The sequence below is a fragment of the Mobula birostris genome, chromosome 19 (genome assembly GCF_030028105.1).
Source record: "Mobula birostris isolate sMobBir1 chromosome 19, sMobBir1.hap1, whole genome shotgun sequence".
Classification (NCBI taxonomy): Eukaryota; Metazoa; Chordata; class Chondrichthyes; order Myliobatiformes; family Myliobatidae; genus Mobula; species Mobula birostris.
In genome coordinates this window covers 57438861-57462108 of record NC_092388.1, presented here as the reverse complement: position 1 = coordinate 57462108, position 23248 = coordinate 57438861, and the positions used below count along the sequence as shown (strand labels likewise).

Sequence of the window (23248 nt, the reverse complement as noted above, 5' to 3'; positions counted from 1 at the left end):
TATCATCAATGCATCCGCTCTCGACCTTCCACTATTGTTTTACTCCCCAATTTAATTATGTCCTAGTTTACTTTTTAGACCAGGTGTCCCCTCATCCCTAACCACAGTTATTTCTTAATTGGTCTTGTTTTGACATACTGCCACATATTTCATTACCTTACTCGCCACCGTTATCTTCCTACTTGGCTTCATTCTAGTTCTCTTCCTGAATTAATAGTGATTAGGTCAAAAGTCATGGCTACATAGTGAATACCCTCTATTCAGCTAGCAGTGGTTACATAGTAAATATAGAAAATATAATGTGTGCATTTGAGTAAATACTGAAATACTGTTGAGTAAATACTGTAATACATAGAAAATACAATGTATGCATTTACATTTTCCAACATAATCCTCCCTTTGAGACCCACAGGGTCTCATACAGAGAGAGAGAGGACTGAGAGTCTATGCACAAAAGCTCAAATAAAGCCACGCATTTACTCCCAAATTTGGGTTAAACTATAGTTTCCTGTGCTTAAGACTCAAAGTGTTCTCTCCCTAACTCCCTAGGCCGCTGAGCCAAAAACCCGTCCCTTCGTAACGGAGACAGGGAAAAAGACTCAGGAGCCTTCACAGCCTAATCCCCACATATTTCATCTCTCTCCTGTTCGTCTTGTGTGTCATAGGGCTCAACCCAACAATTTCCAGGAACATCGGAAACCGTTTCATTGCAGCACACACTACAAGCGACTTGAGGCATGGAAGAAAACAGCACAGAATGATCACACAGCTTAGCAATACAATACCAATGGTTACTGCAATCTTGGTCAGCCATGCTCCCCATCCTCCTAGTTTACTATTTAACCAGTCAAAGAACTGGTGTCCGAACCCTGCATTTTGTTTAACTTCCTTTCTTAGATTTTTCAGTTTATTCATTGCTCTGGTAAACGATCCCTCCGGACTAGTGTTATTCGGTATAAAAGTACAGCATTGTTCCCCAAACATTACACAGACCCCTCCTTTCTCTGCCCATAGCCAGTCTAGTACCTGTCTATTCTGCCACGCCACTCTACTGGTTGCATCTAGCTGCTGCCCCAAGGCCTCTAGTGCATCATCGGTGTAGTTAATGAATCTCTGTTGATTATAATATATATAATTTATCCATTCAACATTTTTACTAACCCCTATCACAGGTATAAGTGCTTCCCAGCCCGCAGCAATCTCATTTCTTGCCTTAAACTCGTTAGGTATACCTCTCGGCTGTCCTATACTGTCAATTTGGACTGTTGGATCAAGTTCATATTTTCGCCTCTTCCGCCGCAGTATCTGCTGCTTCGGAGCTTCAAATTGTACTTCAGGGGATACTACAACTTCTTGATCAGCATAACTCGTGTACATGTACCTGTCCAACCGAGGGGGAGCGTGGATCTCAGACCTCCCTCCTTCCCACAGAGCCACCAGGTATCTGCTAACGGGATGGTCTGGGCATCCAGTGCACCATTGAGCGGAGGGGTACCTGTCTTGTATCTCTGGCCTGGGGTTACATCCCAAGTCTCAGCACAGTTACCACTGAAATGTCCAACCAAGAGATCACCCACCCGTGTGAAACATTCATAACTCAAATGCTCCTGCACTTTGAGCTTTCCCAAAGTGGGTGTCTGGCTTCTTTTATTCATAGCCCACGGTCTGCTGTAATTACAGTTAGAGGCAAGCTTGTTTTGATCATACTGCGAGGAAGCCTGGTATAACATACACCAATAAGGGCACATTGGTGTGTTGTCAATACATTTCTGATAACAAGGATCTATCCTGCTACAAATTCCCATACTGCAGGTCTTGACTATACTTGGACACTGCTGCGCACACTGCCCCCTTCGCTCCTTTCGCCATTGTGCGCAGGTGGAAGAGTTGTATGGCATGGGGACTACATATTGCACTGGACTTGCCCTTGAGCATAGATAACAATTCTGTCTCTTCATCATTCCTGCTGTATAGTTTGCCCATTGGTACCATATGTTCTGGTACCATGGTACGGAAGTAATTGTTGTGCTTCTCTTACTCCTTTCTCTCAGGTTTTGTGGGATCCTAACAGTCCCATGCCACATCTGCCAAATTAATGGTCTCCAAATCTGCGCAAGAGTATCTGAGTGTATCATCCCGGGGGGCAGGACTGGTCGCCCCCAAGTCATCCCCATTATCGGAAAGAGTACTACCATCCATAACCCCATCCTTAGGGTCTTCTGGCCTGTCCTCAGGACCAAAAATTTCCCTTATTACTTGGTCAAGTTCCTGCGGTTCAGTGTCAGCTTCTTGTTGCTCTTGCCTGTTCCCTACTGTTTGTTCCTCTTCGCCACCTACCTCGGGTGGCAGACCTGACTGTACCTGCGGGACTGCTCTAGTGCAGTGATTGAGATGATACCAGGTGGAGCGTCCTTCCACTTGAACTGCGGTGGGTGATGCTTTGGTTACTGTAAAGGGCCCTTCCTTTCTGGGTTCGTTCCACTTTCTTCGAAACGCTGGCATGTAGACCTGATCGCCTGGCTTGATTGGTCCTTCCCCTTGATCAATCTCTGGCTCTTTCTGTTTTTCCTGTGCATAAATAGACTTATGTATCATAGTTAATTGTCCCATGTATTGTTTTAATTCCAATTCCAGTTGTTCCAAACTAGGCCCTTTATATGGTCCTCTCCACCGGGGCACTGGCATGGGCCTTCCGGTTAGCATTTCACGCGGTTTTAGACACGTCATCCGATTAGTCTGCATGCAGTAACTCATTAATGCTAATGGTAGTGCATCAACCCAGTTGAGTTTAGTATCTGTACAGATTTTGTTTAGTTTGGCTTTTAAGGTCCCGTTAATTCTTTCCGCCATACCCTGCGACTGAGGGTGATACACACATCCAAATCTCTGCTTTATTCTCAGTGCTCGCAGAACTAACTTGACCACTTTTTGAATGAAAGCTGAACCATTGTCTGAGCTAATTTCTGTCGGTATCCCAAACCTTGGGATCACTTCATTTGTCAGGAATTTCACCACTGTTCCTGCCCCTTGATCTTTCGAGGGTACTGCCTCTACCCATCTGCTGAATCTGTCGATTACCACCAACATGTATCTTTTCCCTCTTACTGTTTTTATCATGTCTACATAGTCAATCACTAGGTGTTTAAATGGCCCTTCAGGTACGGGTATATGACCTATTGGGGTTGTAATTCCTTTCCGAACATTATTCTGCACACATACCTCGCACTGTGACAACACATGGTCTACTGAAGCCTGTAAATAAGGCGACCAAAATCCATCCTTTTTTATTTTCCTTATTACTTCCCCCCTTGCACAATGATCCATCCCATGTGCTTCTGAGATCAGGATAGTCAGTAAAGGGGTGGGATCTTCCGTGGTCCATAGGCGTTCTGGGTTCTGCTTGGCCCCCCTTCGTCTCCACAAAGTTTGTTCTGCCAAAGTTGCCTTTCCCTGTATTTCAATTAGGTCTTCTACCATAGGTTCCGGCTCTAGACTTACCTGGGATGCAATAACAGCGGATGTACACCCAGACGCTTTCCTGGCTGCTTCATCTGCAGCTTGATTTCCCTTTGTTACTGTATCGTTTCCTTTTTTATGTGCCTGGCATTTTACTATAGCCAGTGCTTTAGGTTTCATCAGTGCTTTTATTAGATCTAAAATCTGCTGACAGTGCGGTATGGGATCTCCATTGCTCTTTTTAAAACCTCTCTGTTTCCACACTGCCCCAAATAAATGACACACTCCATGAGCATATGCTGAATCTGTATAGATATCTAACTTTCTCTCCTTCCATCATTTCACACGCTGCCGTCAAAGCTCTGATTTCCGCTAGCTGGGCGGAGCACGGTTGGAGACATGCCTCTATTCTGATGACCTTAAAGTCTGCCTGATCCTGTTGCACTACTGAGAACCCTGCGTGATTCCCATCGTGATCCCTGTAACAAGAGCCATCTACGAACAGGACCTTTTTATCTTCGTCCTCTAGTGGTTCTGATCGTAAATCTGCTCTCAATTTAGCGAATGCCATTGTTTTCCCTACACGATCATGAGGTTCTCCTTCATACCCTGAAGGGACATAATCAGCTATGTTACTGGTGGTGCATCTCTGTATAGTTATATCTGGAAATGTCAGTAGCATCTGATATGCGGCTATCCTGGCTGGTGTCAACACGAATTTCCCTCTTCCCAGTAATTCTGCTACCTTGTGGTGTGTGCACAGAATCACAGGATAGCCCATGGTTACGGATGATGCCTTTTCATATGCATAGTATAGTGCCGCCAATCCCTGGTAACAAGGTGGGTACCCCTGAGCCACCTCATCCAGTTTCGCACTGTAGTATGCTATCGGTTGCTTTGCTTTACCTGTGCCAGTCTCCTGCATTAGAACTGCAGCAGCATAGCCTTCCTGTCGGTTGGATACGTACAGATGAAAGGCCTTCTCGTAGTCAGGCAAAGCTAATGCTGGGGCTGACTGCAATTCCTGCTTTATAGTGTTGAAAGCCACTTCTGCCTCCTCATTCCACTGTAGATTACTCTTCAAGCTTGTATGTCCTGCTTCCTTCATTATTTTCCTTAGTGGCGTTACAATTTCAGCATATTCCCCAATCCAATCTGAACTATATCCTGTCAGTCCCAGAAACGTCATCATCTGTCTCACTGGGGCTTGGGAGCTTTAGTTATAGCCTCAATTTGATCCGGCGCTATCGCCTTCGCTCCCTTGGATATCACTCTACCTAGGTATTCTACCTGTTGCTTGCAAAATTGCAGCTTCTTTCTAGATACCTTATGGCCTCCATGCGCCAGCCTCTCTAAAAGGGTTATGGTATCCTGTTCACACTGTCCCTCACTTTCGGAGCAAATCAACAAATCATCCACATACTGTATCAATGTACTTTCCAACGATATGCCCTCTAGGTCCGCCTTTAACACTTGATTAAATACGTGTGGTGAGTGTTTAAATCCTTGCGGCATTCTAGTGTAGGTATACTGGTTGTCTCTGTATGTAAATGCAAATAGGTACTGACACCAATCTGCCAGGGGAACGCTGAAAAAAGCCGAACACAAATCAATCACTGAAAAATAGTCTGCCTCTGGTGGAACGTTAGTCAGGAGTGTGTGTGGGTTGGGAACTACAGCTGGCCAGTCCTCCACTACCTCATTCACCGCTCGCAAGTCATGCACCAGTCTCCATTTAGATTTATCCGCTTTAAGGACAGGTAACAGTGGGGTATTACATGGGCTGTCTGTCCTTAGTACTCCTGCCTCCAGTAGCCCCTGTATCGTTGGTGCTATTCCCTCTTCTGCCTCTGGTTTCAGGGGATATTGTGGTCTCCTGGGTGGAACTGCTCCCTTTTTCAGCTTTATTTCTACCGGACTAGCTGTTCTTATTTTCCCTACATCCGTGTCATGTTGTGACCACAGGATAGATGGTAACCTATCCAGCTTGTTATCTCTCTGCTGGCCTTCCTCCTTACCCAATAACGTCAGGTGTGGTTGGGGAGTTACTTCGACCTCCTACCATATCTATATCTACCTCTATTTTAAAGTAGTCGTTGTCTCCTGATACCCACACCTGTGGCATAATCTTCCTCCACACTGCCACGATTCCAGCGTGCTTTACTAAGGGTCCTAGGTCTTTAGACTGATGTCCCTCATTTACCAGCAGCGTTATGTGGGGCTCAGCTTCCGGTATCCTGTACCATTTCTCCAAGAAAGTATTCCACCTGACTTGCAGGGCTGCCCCTTGTCTCCCAATTATTATAGCTTCTCCTGTTAGGTGCTGCCGGTTACCTGCCTCCCTGTACCATCTCTCCTCTAACTCTCTGTTCTGAGTTTCGTCAAAACTCACTGTGCAATGTAACTCGGATTTGGGCGCTACGGCCTGGGGCAATACAGCCTGCACGCCCTTTTTCCATTTTTCCCAGGTTTCCCAGATCTGATCTTCTATGTCTCCTATCCAAAAGACATTAGCTTTCTTGACTTCCCGCACTAGTAATTGAGCATTTACTCTTTCCACACTCAACCCACTTCTGGTACATTCTTATTTTAATTCTAGTCTTAATAGGGCATCTCTGCCTAGCAAATTCATCGGAGTTCCTTTGGACACTAATATCGGCAAAACTATTCCTTTGCTGCCCATCCTTAATCTCACTGGAGCTGTACATTGTGTCAACTGTGTTTTTCCCGAGAACCCTACAGTCGTCATAAATTTTCCTGACATGGGAAGGTGAAGGGCATACTGCGGCTGTATGCAAGTATACGTGGCTCCAGTATCTATCATCATTGGTGTCAGCTGCCCTTCTAACACAACCTGAAGAATGGGTTCCTCCTCTGCCTCCCTTGTTATCACTGGGTAGTGTCCCTTCCCACCTGGGTTCTCTGGGCACCCCTAAAGGTTCACGGGTCCATTCGGCCCTGCAGGGTCTGGTCCTTGGCTAGACTGTGGTTCCCCTCTCATTGGTTCCCGCTGGTATGTGACGGCCCATGGCCTAAGTGGGCAGTCCCTTCTTATGTGTCCTGGCTGGTTACATCCCCAACACCGTCTCTGTATCTCTCTTCCCCCCTGTTTCCTTACTGGTCCTTCCTGCCCATAACCTCTCTGCTCCCCTCCTTGGGATTTCCAGTCCTGTTTGGGCTGCTGTTTAAATTTATCTTGTTCCTGATAGGTCATTTGTGGAAAAGCACCTCCAAAGACGTTTATTATTGGCATGGGGTTTTCCGGGCTCTGTCTTACGGCACGACCGGTCCTTCCATATAATGGCATTTCATTCATTTCAACGGCTGCGCTTAAATCGGTCACTGCTGGCAGCATCTTCTTGCCTTTTTCTTTTTCCTTCTTTTTAAGTTCTTCAAGCTGCATTTGTATCAGCTTCCTTTGCATTTCTTCTTGCTGCTCAGTCAACTTTCGTTTGTCTTTTCGATATTTTTCGACCGCATGGACTACGTGGTCCCTGAATTCCTGTGGGGTCATTGACATCAGTCCAACCACTTCCTCGAGTTTAGACTTAACTTGGGAAGGCATCGCATCCAAAACAGCATTTCGAAACATCCAAGTCATAAATGGGTTGCCTTCCACCTCTTGTTCAGTTTCCAGTCTCCACCTTTTCAACTGATTTTCTATATAGGCTGCTGGATTTTCAGTGTCTCCCAGTGGATCCCCTTTCATGGCTTTGGGGTCCATTTTGGGTGGATAGAGCTCCCTGAGGGCCCCCCATATCCTCTGCCTCACTGTGTCAAATCTGGCCCCGTCAATCAGTGTGCTGTCCGCATTCTGTATGCCAGCTGCTTCCATCAACTCTTGTAGTTTGGAGGTTCCCATCAGCCTTATCAGCAGCGCCTTTAAATCTCCCATAGCCAACATTTGTCCCGTGGTTTCTTCCTCAAAGGCCCTAATCCACTTCCCTGCACCCTCATGTAGGCTGGGCAGGGTGTTTTTCAGCCCTTCCAGGTCCTGGGATCCCCAAGGAATATACTGTACTTGTCCCAATCCTTTTACTAACAACGGCATCATTCTCCCTTTCCTTTCCCACATCTCCTGACTCTCCTCCTCGCCTGACTCCCCATCTGTTTCTGAGCACATTTTTACTGGCTGCCACATGATTCTTTCCGGGGTTTCCTTTCTCCCTTGGCCTCCTCATGGAGTTCTTCCTTTCTGCCTTGAGCTAGCATTTGCTTTGGCCCATGCGAAATCCTCAAACTCTCGTTGGAAATTCAGTCTCCACTGTAATTCCCTAATCTCTCCCTCTGTTTCTAATATCTGCCTTTTCACTCTCTGTCTTTCCCCTTCAAGGCTCCTGTCTCCTATCCTCTGCCTACATTCTCTCGTACCCTTTCCTTCGCTACTTAACTCTTGCTCTCCCGACAAGTCTCCTTCTGCTCCTTTTCGTGATTCTTTCTTTCCTCCTCGGTATCCCAGACTTTAATTTCTCAATTTAGATCCACTCTTCCTGTTATCATCGGACACTGCTTACAGGTTTCTTTCTCATAATAGGGAGGAGGTTTCTCTATGTCTTTCAGGTCTGGGTATAGAGCCGAAGCAGGCTCCCTGTTATGCTTCTCCTTCTCTTTATCAGACTGCTCGTTTTGTTTCTCAGTGTCTTTTTTACTTACTACTAATATACCTCCCGTCTTTCTTAACCTTTCTCCCTCCATCCTAAAGAGTTTTAACACTTCCATTTCTTGTTCCCTTTTTCCTTCTCTTTTTAGATTTATCTTTGGGTTTGTGATTTTTAATTAGCGCTTCCATTTCCTCACATAAGCTTACATCAAATGTTCCTTCCCTTGGCCACTTCGTGACCAGCTCTTTAGTTCTTTTTTCCCACTTCTCTGAAATTTCCGCGATCTTACCTTGACACACCGGGAATTTTCTGCTCAATATTTCTACTGCCGTTCCTTTCTCTGTCATGTTGTTCTCTTTTTCCTTTTTTCTATTATGGTATTTTTAGAATCTCACTACTTGCCTATTTAATAGCCCTATTTTTCTAACTCTATTTCTATGCCTAGCCTTATGATTTATCTCACCCGTGTCTGAATTATCTATCAAACTATCTTTGTCTCTTACTACGTTCTGCCCGTGCAGACCCCTACTTAGGGCGGTATCCACAGAACCTTTTACACCTCGCCTATGCAGACCCTTACACTTCTTAAGGCGGTATTCACGAGGATTTTCAATTTGCACCTCGCCTATGCAGACCCTTACACTTCTTAAGGCGGTATTCATGAGGATTTTCAATTCTCCTTCCCTGCCTGTTCAGACCTTCGTTTCGTGCGAAGCGGTATCCACAGGGACTTACCAACACCACGTGGAATTTTCTTACTTAACTTGTACTTACCCCCACTGCCGTGCTCTTGATTAATCCTCTGAGCCTCCTTTTATCCCCGATTCTGCCAGATTCTTTGGATCGGAGAGACCTTTCGGCAGTTGCTTCACACTTCTGAGTCCCCGAGACCGCCCAAAGCCAACAGAATTCTTAGTCCAAATTATCGCAAAAAGCGCTCACTTTTTTCTTTGGGTGCACCCTTAATTCTGTTAGCCTCGTGAGGGTCCCCGAGGGACCGGGAAGCGTCCCAATCTGCCGTTCCCTTCCTCGCGGGTCTCTATTCTATCCTGTTCGTGACGCCAATTTTGTCGTGGTTTCTCGTTTCTTACAAACAACAAGGAGACGCAGAAAATCCTTCAAGACTTTTTAAACTTTAATTTGCAAATCAAAGCTGAGACAATCAGAAAGCTAGTAGCTGACTGCCCATCGAGGCTTGTACACAGCATTTTTTATAGCAATCTCCTATCTTAGCTACGTGATCATATCCAGGCGGCCTGTGATCACATATCATCAATACATTCGCTCTCGACCTTCCACTATTGTTTTACTCCCCAATTTAATTATGTCCTAGTTTACTTTTTAGACCAGGTGTCCCCTCATCCCTAACCACAGTTATTTCTTAATTGGTCTTGTTTTGACATACTGCCACATATTTCATTGCCTTACTCGCCACCGTTATCTTCCTACTTGGTTTCATTCTAGTTCTCTTCCTGAATTAATAGTGATTAGGTCAAAAGTCATGGCTACATAGTGAATACCCTCTATTCAGCTAGCAGTGGTTACATAGTAAATATAGAAAATATAATGTGTGCATTTGAGTAAATACTGAAATACTGTTGAGTAAATACTGTACTACATAGAAAATACAATGTATGCGTTTACATTTTCCAATAGGGCCAAAGAGCCTGTAATGTTCTATGTTCAAGGAAGCTGTTTTTGGTTGGCCTCAAGACAGTACCTTGTGCTGACATGTGAGAAATTAATCTGGCTCATGGAGTGATCCTCTGTGATTTCATTGAATTTAATTGCACCAAAGTTCCTTAATATCAGTTAGTGTTTAGTTATTGTTTGATGGTGTCAAGGGTAATCATTTCACCTTGCCTTTGGATTCCAGATCTTGTCCATATTTGAAACCAAAGTAGAATGCCTAGAGCTTGATTTATGCATACAAGACCCTGAAGGGTCTTGATGTGAAAAAAAATTCTTCCTCTTGTGGGGAAAATCTATAATTTGGGTTTACTTTTTTAAAAAAAAACAAATGCTTTCCCACTTAAGAAATAAAAGGATGGTTTTTCCCCTCAGAGGATGAAGTGTTTTTTTGGATTCTTCCTCTAAGGTTGATGGAATCAAGCTCTAAATATATATTTAATTCAGTAGTATAGATTTTAAATAGGCAATTGGATGAAATATTATTGTGGGTAAACAGGATTGCAGAGTTGAAGTTACAGTCAGTCATCCATGATCGTATTAAATGTCTGAGTATCTTCAGGAGTCTGAGTGGCTTACTCTGCTCTTAGTTTGTGTGTTTGTATGCATTTCAAGGGAGAACTGATGAAGAGGTTATCGAAGTTGGTACTGCTTGATTGCACAGTTGGCAATGTCTTCCATTACTTTGTTAACCAAAGAGCAGAATTCCCCAGTTGAAAGTGATTGCTCTAATATTAAGGCAGTATTGGGCAGAACATTTCATCAGTAAGCCCTAGTAAAACAAGTCCTGGGGAAAATTCTCTACTGGTTAGAGTCATAACTTGCAAAAGAAAAGATGGTTGTGGTTTTCGGATGTTAAGCATCTGAGACTTCGGGCGTTTGCTGCAGAGGTTTCTCAGTACAGTGTCTGGGTTCAACCATTTTTGCAGCTTCATCAATGTAAGTCCTTCCAGCAGCTCAGAAGCAGGGTTGTTTACTGATGATTTCACCACCTTTATTGACAAAATATCCAGTCAGATAGTGAAGCACCCTGTTTAGATGAAGGAAGACCAAGACATCAGTGATTGTTAAGTGTCAGCAGACAGTCAGCATCACAAGATAGAAGACATTCACTGGCAATACGATCTCTGAGATTTCCAAGCATTAGAATCCCGAAGCTCTCAGTGACAGAAACTTATTTGTACCAGTCACCTAAGTGCTGGCTAATTAGGCAATGGTTGTTTATTCTGTATTAAGGAGTTCATCTCCAGAGTTCTCAAAACCTTTAAATCATCTGCACGACACATGAGAGGTGCTCTCCTTCCCTGCATGGGTGAAGTTCAAACTATGTTTCAGGAATTTCACATCACTGGACAAAGCAGCCATCTTGATTGATAGCCCATCCATCAGCAGCATACCTTAGGTGCACTTTAGTTACTAACCAACACTGCTGACTACTACCAACAAGAAGGGGAGAAGGTACATGGAAACATCACCCTTAGGTTCTCTCCATCTTAACTCATAAGTGTACAAACAGTTCTCTTCATCAGTTCATCTGAGTGCTGTAACTTCCTCCCCATCAGCATTCTGAGAGTTCCTTCAGAACTACTTTAGTTCAAAGTACAATTTATTATCAAAGTATGTATACTGTATACAAACTTGAGATTTGTCTTCTTTCAGGCAGCTGCAAAACAAAAACAATAGAACCTACTTGAAATGAAAACTCCACACAACCCTCAAATATCCAAAGTGCGAGGGGGAGAAATGAGCAAACCGTGCAAACATTAAAAAATAATAAACAAGAAACATACAGAACATTTAGCCACAGAGTCCCCAAAAGTAAGTCCATAGCCACGAAGCCAGTTCAGTGCTGAGGTGAGTGAAACTGGTCCAGGAGCCTGATGGCTGCAGGCTGTGGCAATGGGGCCAGTTCAACTCTGAAGTGAGCGTTGATGGTTGCAGACCACAGCTGCAGAGTCAGTTCAGCACTGAAGTGAGTAAACCTCGTGGAGTAGTAAGGTGAACACCAGGTGTTCTTCGCCCTCGGCCTTGATCAAATTGCACAAATAGTTTTTTTTAAAGGTGAGTTTTAAGGTGAAGTGTGAGTTTCGGGAACTAGGCAGAAGGCTGAAGAACAGGACCTCAAGGCTGGTGTTCTCAGGATTGCTGCCAGTGCTATGTGACAGTGATGGTAAGAATTGGAGGAGATGGCAGTTGAATGCGTGGCTGAGGAGTTGGTGCAGGGAGCAGGGTTTTAGATTTTTGGATCATTGGGATCTCTTCGGGGGACGGTGGGACCTGTACAGATTGGATGGGTTGCACCTGAACTCGAGGGAGAGCAATATCCTTGCAGGTAGGTTTGCTAGCATGGTTCGGGAGGGTTTAGACTAATTTGCAAGGGGGATGGGGCCCGGAGCGATAGAGCAGTGAAAGAAATGCATGGAGTAAAGCCGGATCTAACATATAGAGAGGCTGTGAGGAAAGAGAAGCAGAATAAACGGTGTAAAGGTAGTAAGGCAGAAGGGCTGAAGTGTAAGAAGCATCAGGAACAAAGGTGATGAACTGAGAGCTTGGATACATACATGGAATTATGTTCTGGACACCAGTGACTACCAGGAATAGTCTGGTTGGCAACCGGGAATAGTCCGGTGACAGCGTGGAGAGACAGCGGACAGCCAGGAAAGACTGGCACCGGGGGTGTCAGGATTGGCAGTCCGGGCACCAGCTCAGAAGAGCACCCACCTCTTGAAGCTTCTAGTTTACATGGAGAAATATACCCTCAGGGTCCTCCGAGAGGGAGGGAGAATGATGGACCCAATCGGACGGATACAGTTAATTACAGGGAACGACTACGGCCCAGAGCTAGGATAAGAGGCTCTGAGTGTCCAGTGTGTTGGTGTGGGAGAGCGTTTTCCAGCATTAAAGGTTTACGAGTCCACCAAGCAAAGTTGAAGTGCTGTTCCATCCCAGTGGATGAAGATGAGATTACTTCACCAAGCACAGATGATGTGGTCTTTTCAACCACTGATTCACAAGCCACAGCGATTCGCTCTGGAGAGAGTCATCATACTCCAGGTCAGACGAGAGATAACCTAGGTCAGGTTTCAGACCACAGTACCCAGGTAGATCCTTCAGATGGTGGCAGTGGTGAGGAGGTAGAGAAGAAGAGGAAGGTCAAGTGGCCAGCAATGGCAGATGAGAAGGCTTGGCGTGTGTTTGATGGGGATATCAGTATGATGTTGGAGAACACTCTAAGGGGAACATCAAAGAGAAAGTTGGAAGTGATGGGCGATGTGATTTACGATGTTGGAAAGTACAGGTTTGGTTTGATTGAGTTGAAGAAAGCAAAGCCTCCACAGCAACAAAGCAGGCGCCAGAAGGAGATTAGTAGGTTCAGGAGAGAGCTTAGATCATTGAGACAGAGGTGGAAGGTAGCAAGTGAGGGTGACAAGCCAGGGCTTGCTGATCTCCGAGAGCATTTTCAAATAAAGTTGGCATCACTCCATCGTGCAGAGTCACAACGTAAAAAGAGAAAGAAGAGAAGGCAAGAAAGTCGTTCTTTGAAAACCCTCACGAGTTCACAAAGAAACTGTTTGAACAAAGTAAGAGGGGGCAGCTTAACATCTCTCAACAAGAACTTGAGGATCACCTGGCAAGCACTTACTCTAACGAACAGCCGGAGGCTCCTTTGTTTGACATTTCAGGGCTTGTGAAGCCTACCAAGCCAGGAGTGAAGTTCAATCTGTCAGAACTCAAATTGGCAGAAGTCGAATGGTTCATCAGAAAGGCAAGGTCAGGCTCAGTGCCAGGACCTAATGGAGTGCCATATAAGGTGTTCAAGAAGTGTGAACAGCTGAGGAAATACTTGTGGAGATTGTTAAAGGTGGTGTGGAGACAAGGTGTTGCTCCTTTGTCATGGAGTGAGGCTGAAGGAGTATACATCCCGAAGGAAGAGAATTCTTCTACATTGAATCGGTTCTGACCAATTTCACTCCTGAATGTAGAGGGGAAGATTATGTTTGGCATTCTGGCAGAAAGAATATCTTCATTTGTGATAGAAAATGGATTAGTAAATACATCTGTGCAGAAGGCAGGAGCACCAGGCTTCCCAGGATGCCTTGAACACTCTAGTATGATATGGCATACCATCCAGGAGTCAGAAAGGTTGAGAAGAAACCTGGCTGTAGTTTGGCTTGATCTGGCAAATGCGTATGGTTCTGTTCCCCATATCCTGATTGAGTTTACGATGGAATTCCTACGGATTCCTGCTAAGGTGAGGAACTTTGTTATGCAATACTACAACGATTTCCGGATGAGGTTTTCCACTCAGCAGTTTACAACTAGGTGGCAGAGCTTGGATGTTGGAATCCCAATGGGATGTGCAATTTCACCTATCCTTTTTGTGTTAGCCATGGAGGTCATTGTGAGGGCTGCAGAATCAGTGGGACCAGGTGTTGCACTTGATGACGGAGAGGAGTTACCACCAATACGAGTGTTCATGGACGATCTTACCCTTTTGGGTCCCAGCACGAGGCAGTGGAAAATGTACTATCTAGACTCGAGGAGCTAATGGATTGGAGAAGAATGAAGTTCAAGACCAAGAAGTCAAGGGGGCCTTGTTCTTAGGAGAGGAAAGCTGGTTGACTTTCATTTCACCCTTTGTGGAGAGGAGATTCCATTCAGGACCAACCAGTTAAGAGCCTCGAGCGATGGTACACAGAGGAGCTGAGATACGCCAAGAGGGTTCAAGAGAGAGGAGAACAGATCAGCAGAGGTCTGATGTCTGTTGACAAGTGTGGCTTGCCTGGCAAGTTGAGGTTGTGGTGCTTGCAGTACAGACTGATGCCATGGATAATGTGGCCACTAACTGTCTATGAAGTGGCAATGTCCCATGTTGAGGCAATGGAACGGAAGATCAACAAGTATGTGAAGAAGTGGCTTGGAGTACCAAGCAGCCTCACCAACATTGCAATCCACAGTAGCCAGACAAAGCTTACCATCCCAGTGCAATCCCTTGTTGAGGAGGTCAAGGTAGTCAAGGTAGCCAAGGTAAGATCATTCTTGATGCTTCGAGACTCAAAAGACCCTGTCATCAAGAACACCCAGCCGGATGTGAGATCAGGCAGGAAGTGGTCAGCCCGTGTAGCAATTGATAAGGCAGAGTCTAGATTGAAGCACAAGGAGACGGTTGGGGCTATCCAGCTAGGCCGCCAGGGACTTGGATGGACAACCCACAAGTAGTGGTCATCTTCTACAGGTAAGGAGCGCTGTGAGCTTGTAACACAAGAAATACGAGAGGTAGAAGAGGAGAAGAGGTTAACTAAAACAGCTGGCCTGGCCAAACAAGGGGCTTGGACCCAGTGGGAAAGTGTTGAACAACGACATCTATCTTGGAATGTTCTGCGGCAGATAGAACCGCTCCGCATTTCTTTTCTATGCAGAGCAGCGTACGATCTGCTCCCAACACCTGCCAACCTCAGCACCTGGTATGAAGATAAGACAGACAGGTGTGCTGCTTGTGGCGAGAAGGGAACACTTCAACATATCTTGAGTGCACGCAGAGTCAATCTTTCCAGCGGCATGTACACTTGGAGACATAACAACGTTCTCAAAGTTGTAACGGAAGCAGTTGAGCAGAGAGTACTGCAGTACAACTTATCTCATGCCCCATGCTGCACAGGACATCGCATATCATTTGTGAAAGAAGGCTCCAAGTCAAGGGTGTACAGCACAGGCTCACGATCAAGCACACTTTCTTCAGCCAATGATTGGTGTGTCAAGGCTGACCTGGACGGGAAAGGCAGTTTCCCGGAGCAAATAGCTTTCACAACATTGCGAGCAGATATAATCGTATGGTCTGACACCAGTAGAGAAGTGGTTATTGGTGAACTCACAGTCCCCTGGGAAGACAACATCGATGAAGCCCATGAGCGCAAGTTAACCAAGTAGGCAGAATTAAGATCAGAGTGCAGAGACAGAGGGTGGAAGGTCTCATGCTATCCATTCGAAGTAGGCTGCCGTTGGTTTATTGCGTTCACTCTCCAGAAGTGGCTGCGTGACCTTGGCTTCACTAGAAGAGAGATCCAGTCAACCAGCAGGGCTGTAGCTGAGGCAGCAGAGAAAGGATCAGCTTGGGTGTGGACCAAGTATGTCCAGATAGGCAGTAGTTGCATAAACACCTGAAGGGCAGACTATCTGTTGGATAGAAGTGACCAACAACTCTGATAGAGGCAGATGCCAAGTTTTTAAGCTCACCAGTGGGAGGTGGTGCTTTAGCACTGCTGGCCCACCACCTCGAGGGAGTCTTGATCATAAGCGGGCCGAAATTCCTGAAGACAGGTGGCAGATCAACTGATGATCCCATTGGTGATAGCACAGGACAGTTAACATCTTAGTCCATGTGTATTTTGTAACTCTGATGTAGTGACCATTACAGAGATTTGGCTGGCACCAGGGCAGGAATGGATTCTCAATATTCCTGGATTTCAGTGCTTTAAAAGGGATAGAGAGGGGGGAAAAGGGGGAGGAGGGGTGGCATAACTGGTCAGGGATACTATTACAGCTACAGAAAGGGTGGGTAATGTAACAGGATCCTCTTTTGAGTCAGTATGCCTGAAAGTCAGGAACAGGAAAGGAGAAGTTACTCTACTGGGGGTATTCTATAGGCCCCCTGGTAGCAGCAGAGGTACCGAGGTGCAGATTGGGAGGCAGATTTTGGAAAGGTGCAAAAATAACAGGGTTGTTATGGGCGACTTTAACTTCCCTAATATTGATTGGCACCTGATTAGTTCCAAGGGTTTAGATGGGGCAGAGTTTGTTAAGTGTGTCCAGGACGGATTCCTTTCACAGTATGTGGTCAGGCCGACTAGGGGGAATGCCATACTAGATCTAGTACTAGGTAATGAACCGGGTCAGGTCATTGTCAGGTCAGGTCTCAGTGGGTGAGCATCTGGGGGACAGTGACCACTGCTCCCTGGCCTTTAGCATTATCATGGAAAAGGATAGAATCAGAGAAGACAGGAAAATTTTTAATTGGGGAAGGGCAAATTATGAGGCTATAAGGCTAGAACTTGCGGGTGTGAATTGCGATGATGTTTTTGCAGGGAAATGTACTATGGACGTGTGGTCGATGTTTAGAGATCTCTTGCAGGATGTTAGGGATAAATTTGTCCCGGTGAGGAAGATAAAGAATGGGTGAAGGAACCATGGGTGACAAGTGAGGTGGAAAATCTAGTCAGGTGGAAGAAGGCAGCATACGTGAGGTTTAGGAAGCAGGGATCAGATTGGCCTATTGAGGAATACAGGTGTCCCCCGCTTTTCGAACGTTCGCTTTACGAAACCTCACTGTTACGAAGGACCTACATTAGTACCCTGCTTTCGCTTTCGGAAGGTGTTTTCACTGTTACAAAAAAAAAATTCAGCGGGCGATAAAAGCCGAGCAGCTGTTTGCAAGATGAGTTCTGTGGTTTCGGAAAAGCCTAAAAGAGCTCGTAAGGGTGTTACACTTAGCGTAAAACTAGACATAATTAAGCGTTTTGATCGTGGTGAACGAAGTAAGGACAAAGTGAGTTTGGCTTGTGGAAGTTGACGAAGATGATGTTGAAGAGGTTTTGGCATCCCATGACCAAGAACTGACAGATGAAGAGCTGATGCAATTGGAAGAAAAAGGATAACAATCGAAACCGAATGAGTGATGATAAAGTACGACTTTAATTTTGAAAGGGTACGTCGGTTTAGGGGATATTTGCAGGATGGTTTGAGTCCTTATTAAAGAACTGTGTGATAGAAAAATGCGTGAGGCTCAGCAGTCAAGCAAGCCTTCCACATCAGCCACAGCAGACGATGAACCTCAACCTTCGACATCGAGGCAAGCAGAGATAGAAGATGAGCTGCCTGCTCTAATGGAAACAGGCGACGAGATGACATCCCAGTGTCCCACCACCCCAACCTCCAGGCCACGGACAGATACTGATTCGTGGAGAATACAAAGGTAGCTGGGAGACACACAGCACATCTTTAAGAAAAAAGCCGAAATAAACGTAATTAATTAGGTGCCGCCGACACGTAATTGTCGGCCCAGATCAGAGACGACGCAATCGGAAATTGGCACTGATCTGGGCTGACAATTACGGGCGGCACCTAATTAATTAGCATGTTTGTTTCGGCTTTTTTCTTAAAGATGTGCTGTGTACCTCCCGGAGGGTGGGGGCTTCTACACCAGCCAACCTGCGACGACTCAGTCTAACACACCATCATGTGTGCTCTGCGCTGTCTTCCCAATTCCAGTAAGTGATACTACACTGTACATACATTATTTCCACTTTATATCGGCGGTGTATTTTTATGTGTTATTTGGTATGATTTGGCAGCTTCATTGCTTAAAGGTTACTGGAGAGCGCTTGCGTGAAATTTTCTGCCAGCGGTGCTTGCGTGAGATTTTCGCTACAGAGAGCAGTGCAGTAATGATTGTGGAAAAGTATTTCTACTTTATATAGGCTGTGTATTTATCATATCATTCCTGCTTTTACTATGTGTTACTGTTATTTTAGGTTTTATGTGTTGTTTGGCATGATTTGGTAGGTTATTTTTGGGTCTGCGAACGCTCACAAAATTTTCCCATATAAATAAATGGTAATTGCTTCTTTGCTTTACGACATTTCGGCTTATGAACCATTTCATAGGAACGCTCTACCTTCAGATGGCGGGGGAAACCTGTATAGGGAAGCAAGAAAGGAGCTTAAGAAGGGGCTGAGAAGAGCAAGAAGGGGGCATGAGAAGGCCTTGGCGAGTAGAGTAAAGGAAAACCCTAAGGCATTCTTCAATTATGTGAAGAAAAAAAGGATTTCAGGAGTGAAGGTAGGACCGATTAGAGATAAAGGTGGGAAGGTGTGCCTGGAGGCTGTGGAAGTGAGCGAGGTCCTCAATGAATACTTCTGTTCAGTATTCACCAATGAGGGGGAACTTAATGATGGTGAGGACAATATGAGTGAGGTTGATGTTCTAGAGCATGTTGATATTAAGGGAGAGGAGGTGTTGGAGTTGTTAAAATACATTAGGACGGGTAAGTCCCCGGGGCCTGACGGAATATTCCCCAGGCTGCCCCACGAGGCAAGGGGAGAGATTGCTGAGCCTCTGGCTAGGTTCTTTATGTCCTCGTTGTCCACAGGAATGGTACCGGAGGGTTGGAGGGAGGCGAATGTTGTCCCCTTGTTCAAAACAGGTAGTAGGAATAGTCCGGGTAATTATAAACCAGTAAGTCTTACGTCTGTGGTGGGAAAGTGTTGGAAAAGATTCTTAGAGATAGGACCTATAGGCATTTAGAGAATCATGGTCTGATCAGGGACAGTCAGCATGGCTTTGTGAAGGGCAGATCGTGTCTAACAAGCCTGATAGAGTTCTTTGAGGAGGTGACCAGGCATATAGATGAGGGTAGTGCAGTGGATGTGATCTATATGGATTTTAGTAAGGCATTTGACAAGGTTCCACGTGGTAGGCTTATTCAGGAAGTCAGAACCCATGGGATCTAGGAAAGTTTGGCCAGGTGGATTCAGAATTGGCTTGCCTGCAGAAGGCAGAGGGTCGCGGTGGAGGGAGTACGTTCAGATTGGAGGATTGTGACTAGTGGTATCCCACAAGGGTCTGTTCTGGGACCTCTATTTTTCGTGATTTTTATTAACGACCTGGATGTAGGGGTAGAAGGGTGGGTTGGCAAGTTTGCAGACGACACAAAGGTTGGTGGTGTTGTAGATAGTGTTGAGGATTGTTGAAGATTGCAGAGAGACATTGATAGGATGCAGGAGTGGGCTGAGAAGTGGCAGAAGGAGTTCAACCCGGAGAAGTGTGAGATGGTACACTTTAGAAGGACAAACTCCAAGGCAGAGTACAAAGTAAATGGCAGGATACTTGGTAGTGTGAAGGAGCAGAGAGATCTGGGGTTACCTGTCCACAGATCCTTAAAAGTTGCCTCACAGGTAGATAGGGTAGTTAAGATAGTTAAGAAATCTTATGGGGTGTTAGCTTTCATAAGTTGAGGGATAGTTTAAGAGTCGCGATGTAATGATGCAGCTCTATAAAACTCTGGTTAGGCCACACTTGGAGTACTGTGTCCACTTCTGGTCACCTCACTATAGGAAGGATGTGGAAGCATTGGAAAGGGTACAGAGGAGATTTACCAGGATGCTGCCTGGTTTAGAGAGTATGTATTATGATCAGAGATTAAGGGAGCTAGGGCTTTACTCTTTGGAGAGGAGGATGATGAGAGGAGATATGATAGAGGTGTACAAGGTAATAAGAGGAATAGATAGAGTGGATAGCCAGCGCCTCTTCCCCAGGGCACCACTGCTCAATACAAGTGGACATGGCTTTAAGGTAAGGGGTGGGAAGTTCAAGGGGGATATTAGAGGAAGGTTTTTACTCAGAGAGTGGTTGGTGTGTGGAATGTACTGCCTGAGTCAGTGGTGGTGGCAGGTACACTAGTGAAGTTTAAGAGACTACTGGATAGGTGTATGGAGGAATTTAAGGTGGGACGTTATATGGGAGGCAGGGTTTGTGGGCCGAAGGGCCTGTACTGTGCTGTATTATTCTATGTATATGTATGTCAACAAAAGCCATGAAACATGCACTGCAGAAACCCCGAAAGTTAAGTCCATAGCTGCGGAGCCTGTTTAGCACTAAGGCAAGTGAAGCCCAACCAGGAGCCTAGTGGCTGCAGAGCAACAACTTACTTCTGAATCTAGTGGTGTGGGACCCAAGGTATAACGTGGAAGCACAGGTGTGAGGATCCAATGAATGAAACAGGAGACGCATTTAAAAATGGGTATGCTAGGTATTTATTTAACAAACAGGTGGTGAAGCACTAAATCGGGCATCTAGCTAAACAAGTATTCGTCTAAGCTACCCAAAACCACTACACCGTACATTCAGTTACTGCTTAAGTGAACAAATACTCTGCTAAACCTCTCTGATTTATAAAACACAGGAGTAAACATGCTTTGAGTGGATACTAAACTAAGCAAACACCAGGGGTCCTGTCTATGTTTACAGTGTTCTTTTTCAGTGGTCCTTCAGGACTGGTTGCAAATTTGGCCTGAAGTTGGGCCCTTTGGGTGGCAGGAAAGAAAGACAGCAAACCCTCTGCACGTGCCATCTTTGAGACCCCAAGAGTGCCCGGAACCAGAGCTGGGCTCCATTGCGCCGAAAAGCCAGCCAATGGGAAAAGAGCACCGCAAGCGTTAAGTGAACTAATCCGCCAGATGGAAGTGGCTTTCAAACAGACTAAACTAGGCCTTCAGAGGACACAAGGCTGTTGTACTTCCCACCTGATGGTGGTATCGAGAAGAGGGGGAGATTGGTCAAATGCAGGCAGATGGTGCTGAGCACCTGTTCATTTTCTGCGCTTGTCCTCGGCAATTTTAATCTTGCTCGACACTTTAATCAGCACCCAGTAATGAAACTAACCATGGGTTCATCTTCAGCTATCATGGCTGAATGCAGCATTTATCTCCAGTGATGACCACCCCAACTAGACTCTTGACAGTCTAGTTCACCGAATCCCCCAAGAGATTGCGAAAGAGCCAGATTATTTAAGTTCTTGTAGTTCAAGAAGACAGTTCACTTTTTTCTCATATGCAAAATGAATGGGCAATATATGCTGGCCTTTCTAGCAAGGTCCACATCCTGAATGTATACTTTAAATAAATAATCTGCATTACAGCAGATTGTATGGTGGGGAATTGTTTGCTAAGCCTTTTCCTTTATTTTTCTGCTTGTTCGACCAGAAACACAAGATGCTTCCAGATGCTATTCTTCAACAGATTGCTTCAATTCCAGGAAAGTAAGTAGTAATTTCTTTAATTATTTTTATACAAAATATATTTACTTATGAATGCTGGATATAAAAGTCAAAGTAATTAGTAATTTTGGTTTGTTATTGTTTATGTATTCAAGTGCTAAAATTGCCTACACCCTTTCCATCTAAGCTGTGGGAATTGTCAATTAAGATGACTATTATTTAGATATTTTTTCTTGACCTGATTTCATGTCAAAGTTCAGGGATTAAGGGAATTGTGACCTAGTTAGCACTTGTTAGGAAACTGACAAACATAGTTGATGCTGATCTGTGCTGGGGTAAATCTTTGGGTGTCCTGCTCATTCTGCAATAACTATGAAATTAGATGACTTGAATATTGCTCTTCCATTACATTTCTGGGGGTTATTTGTGTGAGATCTTTTTTGTCTGATTTCCCATCAACCTCTTGGCATCTGTTCTGTGGTACAGGTTCTACTCAGGTTACAACACAGTTCAATCCCTATGAATTGTTCATAACCCAGTTCATAAGTTAGAAATGAGACTAAACAGAGTTCCTAAGCGGCAGCAGATGACTGTCCATTGCACTGTGTTCTCATATGTATTGGTTGTACATGAGCTGGGTGTACAGAACCTGTGAAAACCAGTAGTTATTGATTTATTAAAGTTAAATATCTTAGTTTAGAACAAATAATTTGCACATGACAATCTGATCAACTCACTGGGCCTGGACATGTGAAGTTTCAAGCAGAATTTAAATTTACCAGCTTTTTTTTTTCTTCAGCCTTAAAACAAGGATCTTTAAATCATCTGAAATCCCAAATGTTTTGTTCACTTAGCTGAATGTAGGAGATTCAAACACCTGCCTGTCCTCCTATGTTCTTACTGACCTGCTTTACCTCCTGTTTGAGAATGACTTTAGTCTTCTCCATTGCTTTAATCCACCTGGTATCAGTGGCCATGCATTCCTGATATTGCATTTGAATAGTGACTGTTGTTTAAAAATCATTCAGTTTTTCCGCTCTCAGTTGTTTCATATGCTCTACATTTACTGAATGTTTTGTTTCTTCTAGGAAAGGACAGATATCTGACACCAGTAAAAGAGGTAGATAATGATATAAGCTCTCACCTGCTATTGATTCAATCGTATTTTGGCACATATTATGTAACACTTCCCCCACCCCACCCTCATTCAGCAATCATATTTATTTCAATGATTGTGCAGGGCTTGAAGCTCTTCCAATTAGTGAATTTGCAATTAATTATGTTCTTTAACACCTTGGTGCTTCTCTAAACAGTGCCACACCTCTAGAGCAAGGGTTTCCAAGCTTTTTTATGCCATAAACCCCTACAAGGGGTCTGTGGTTGGGAACCCCTGCCCCAGAGCATCTTTTTAATGTCCTGTGTTTTCAGCAGCTTGTCAAGTTATTGGCTTGTCTTTGAAGATTATTATGACTGGTGCATCCATTACAGTGAGCAAGCAGGAGGATATTATTTAAAGGCCAATTTGCCTTGAGTTTCATGTTGTGAATGGCATAGAATTAACTTAAGTGGTTTATGATACATGTTAGGTAACCTTAAAGTAAATTGGGTGTGATTTCTAATACTATTATGCTGAAATTAATTTGAATTGAGACTGGAGCTGGTAACCTAAATGTTTTTCTAGGGTACAATTTAAGGTAGATCAAGTAGCCTGTATGCTAATTTACAGAGTCAC

At 44.7% G+C, this 23248-nt stretch overlaps 1 protein-coding gene across 1 annotated transcript in view; it reads left to right on the top strand.

Annotated features, from left to right (window-relative positions):
• The window catches only part of nol7 (nucleolar protein 7), a 40768-nt gene that overhangs the window by 8722 nt on the left and 8798 nt on the right, over positions 1 to 23248 (top strand). Inside the window, exons 3-4 of the mRNA XM_072283658.1 lie at positions 21503 to 21558; positions 22605 to 22636. Coding sequence (XP_072139759.1) covers positions 21503 to 21558; positions 22605 to 22636 — 88 coding nt within the window. The remainder of the gene's footprint in view (positions 1 to 21502; positions 21559 to 22604; positions 22637 to 23248) is intronic.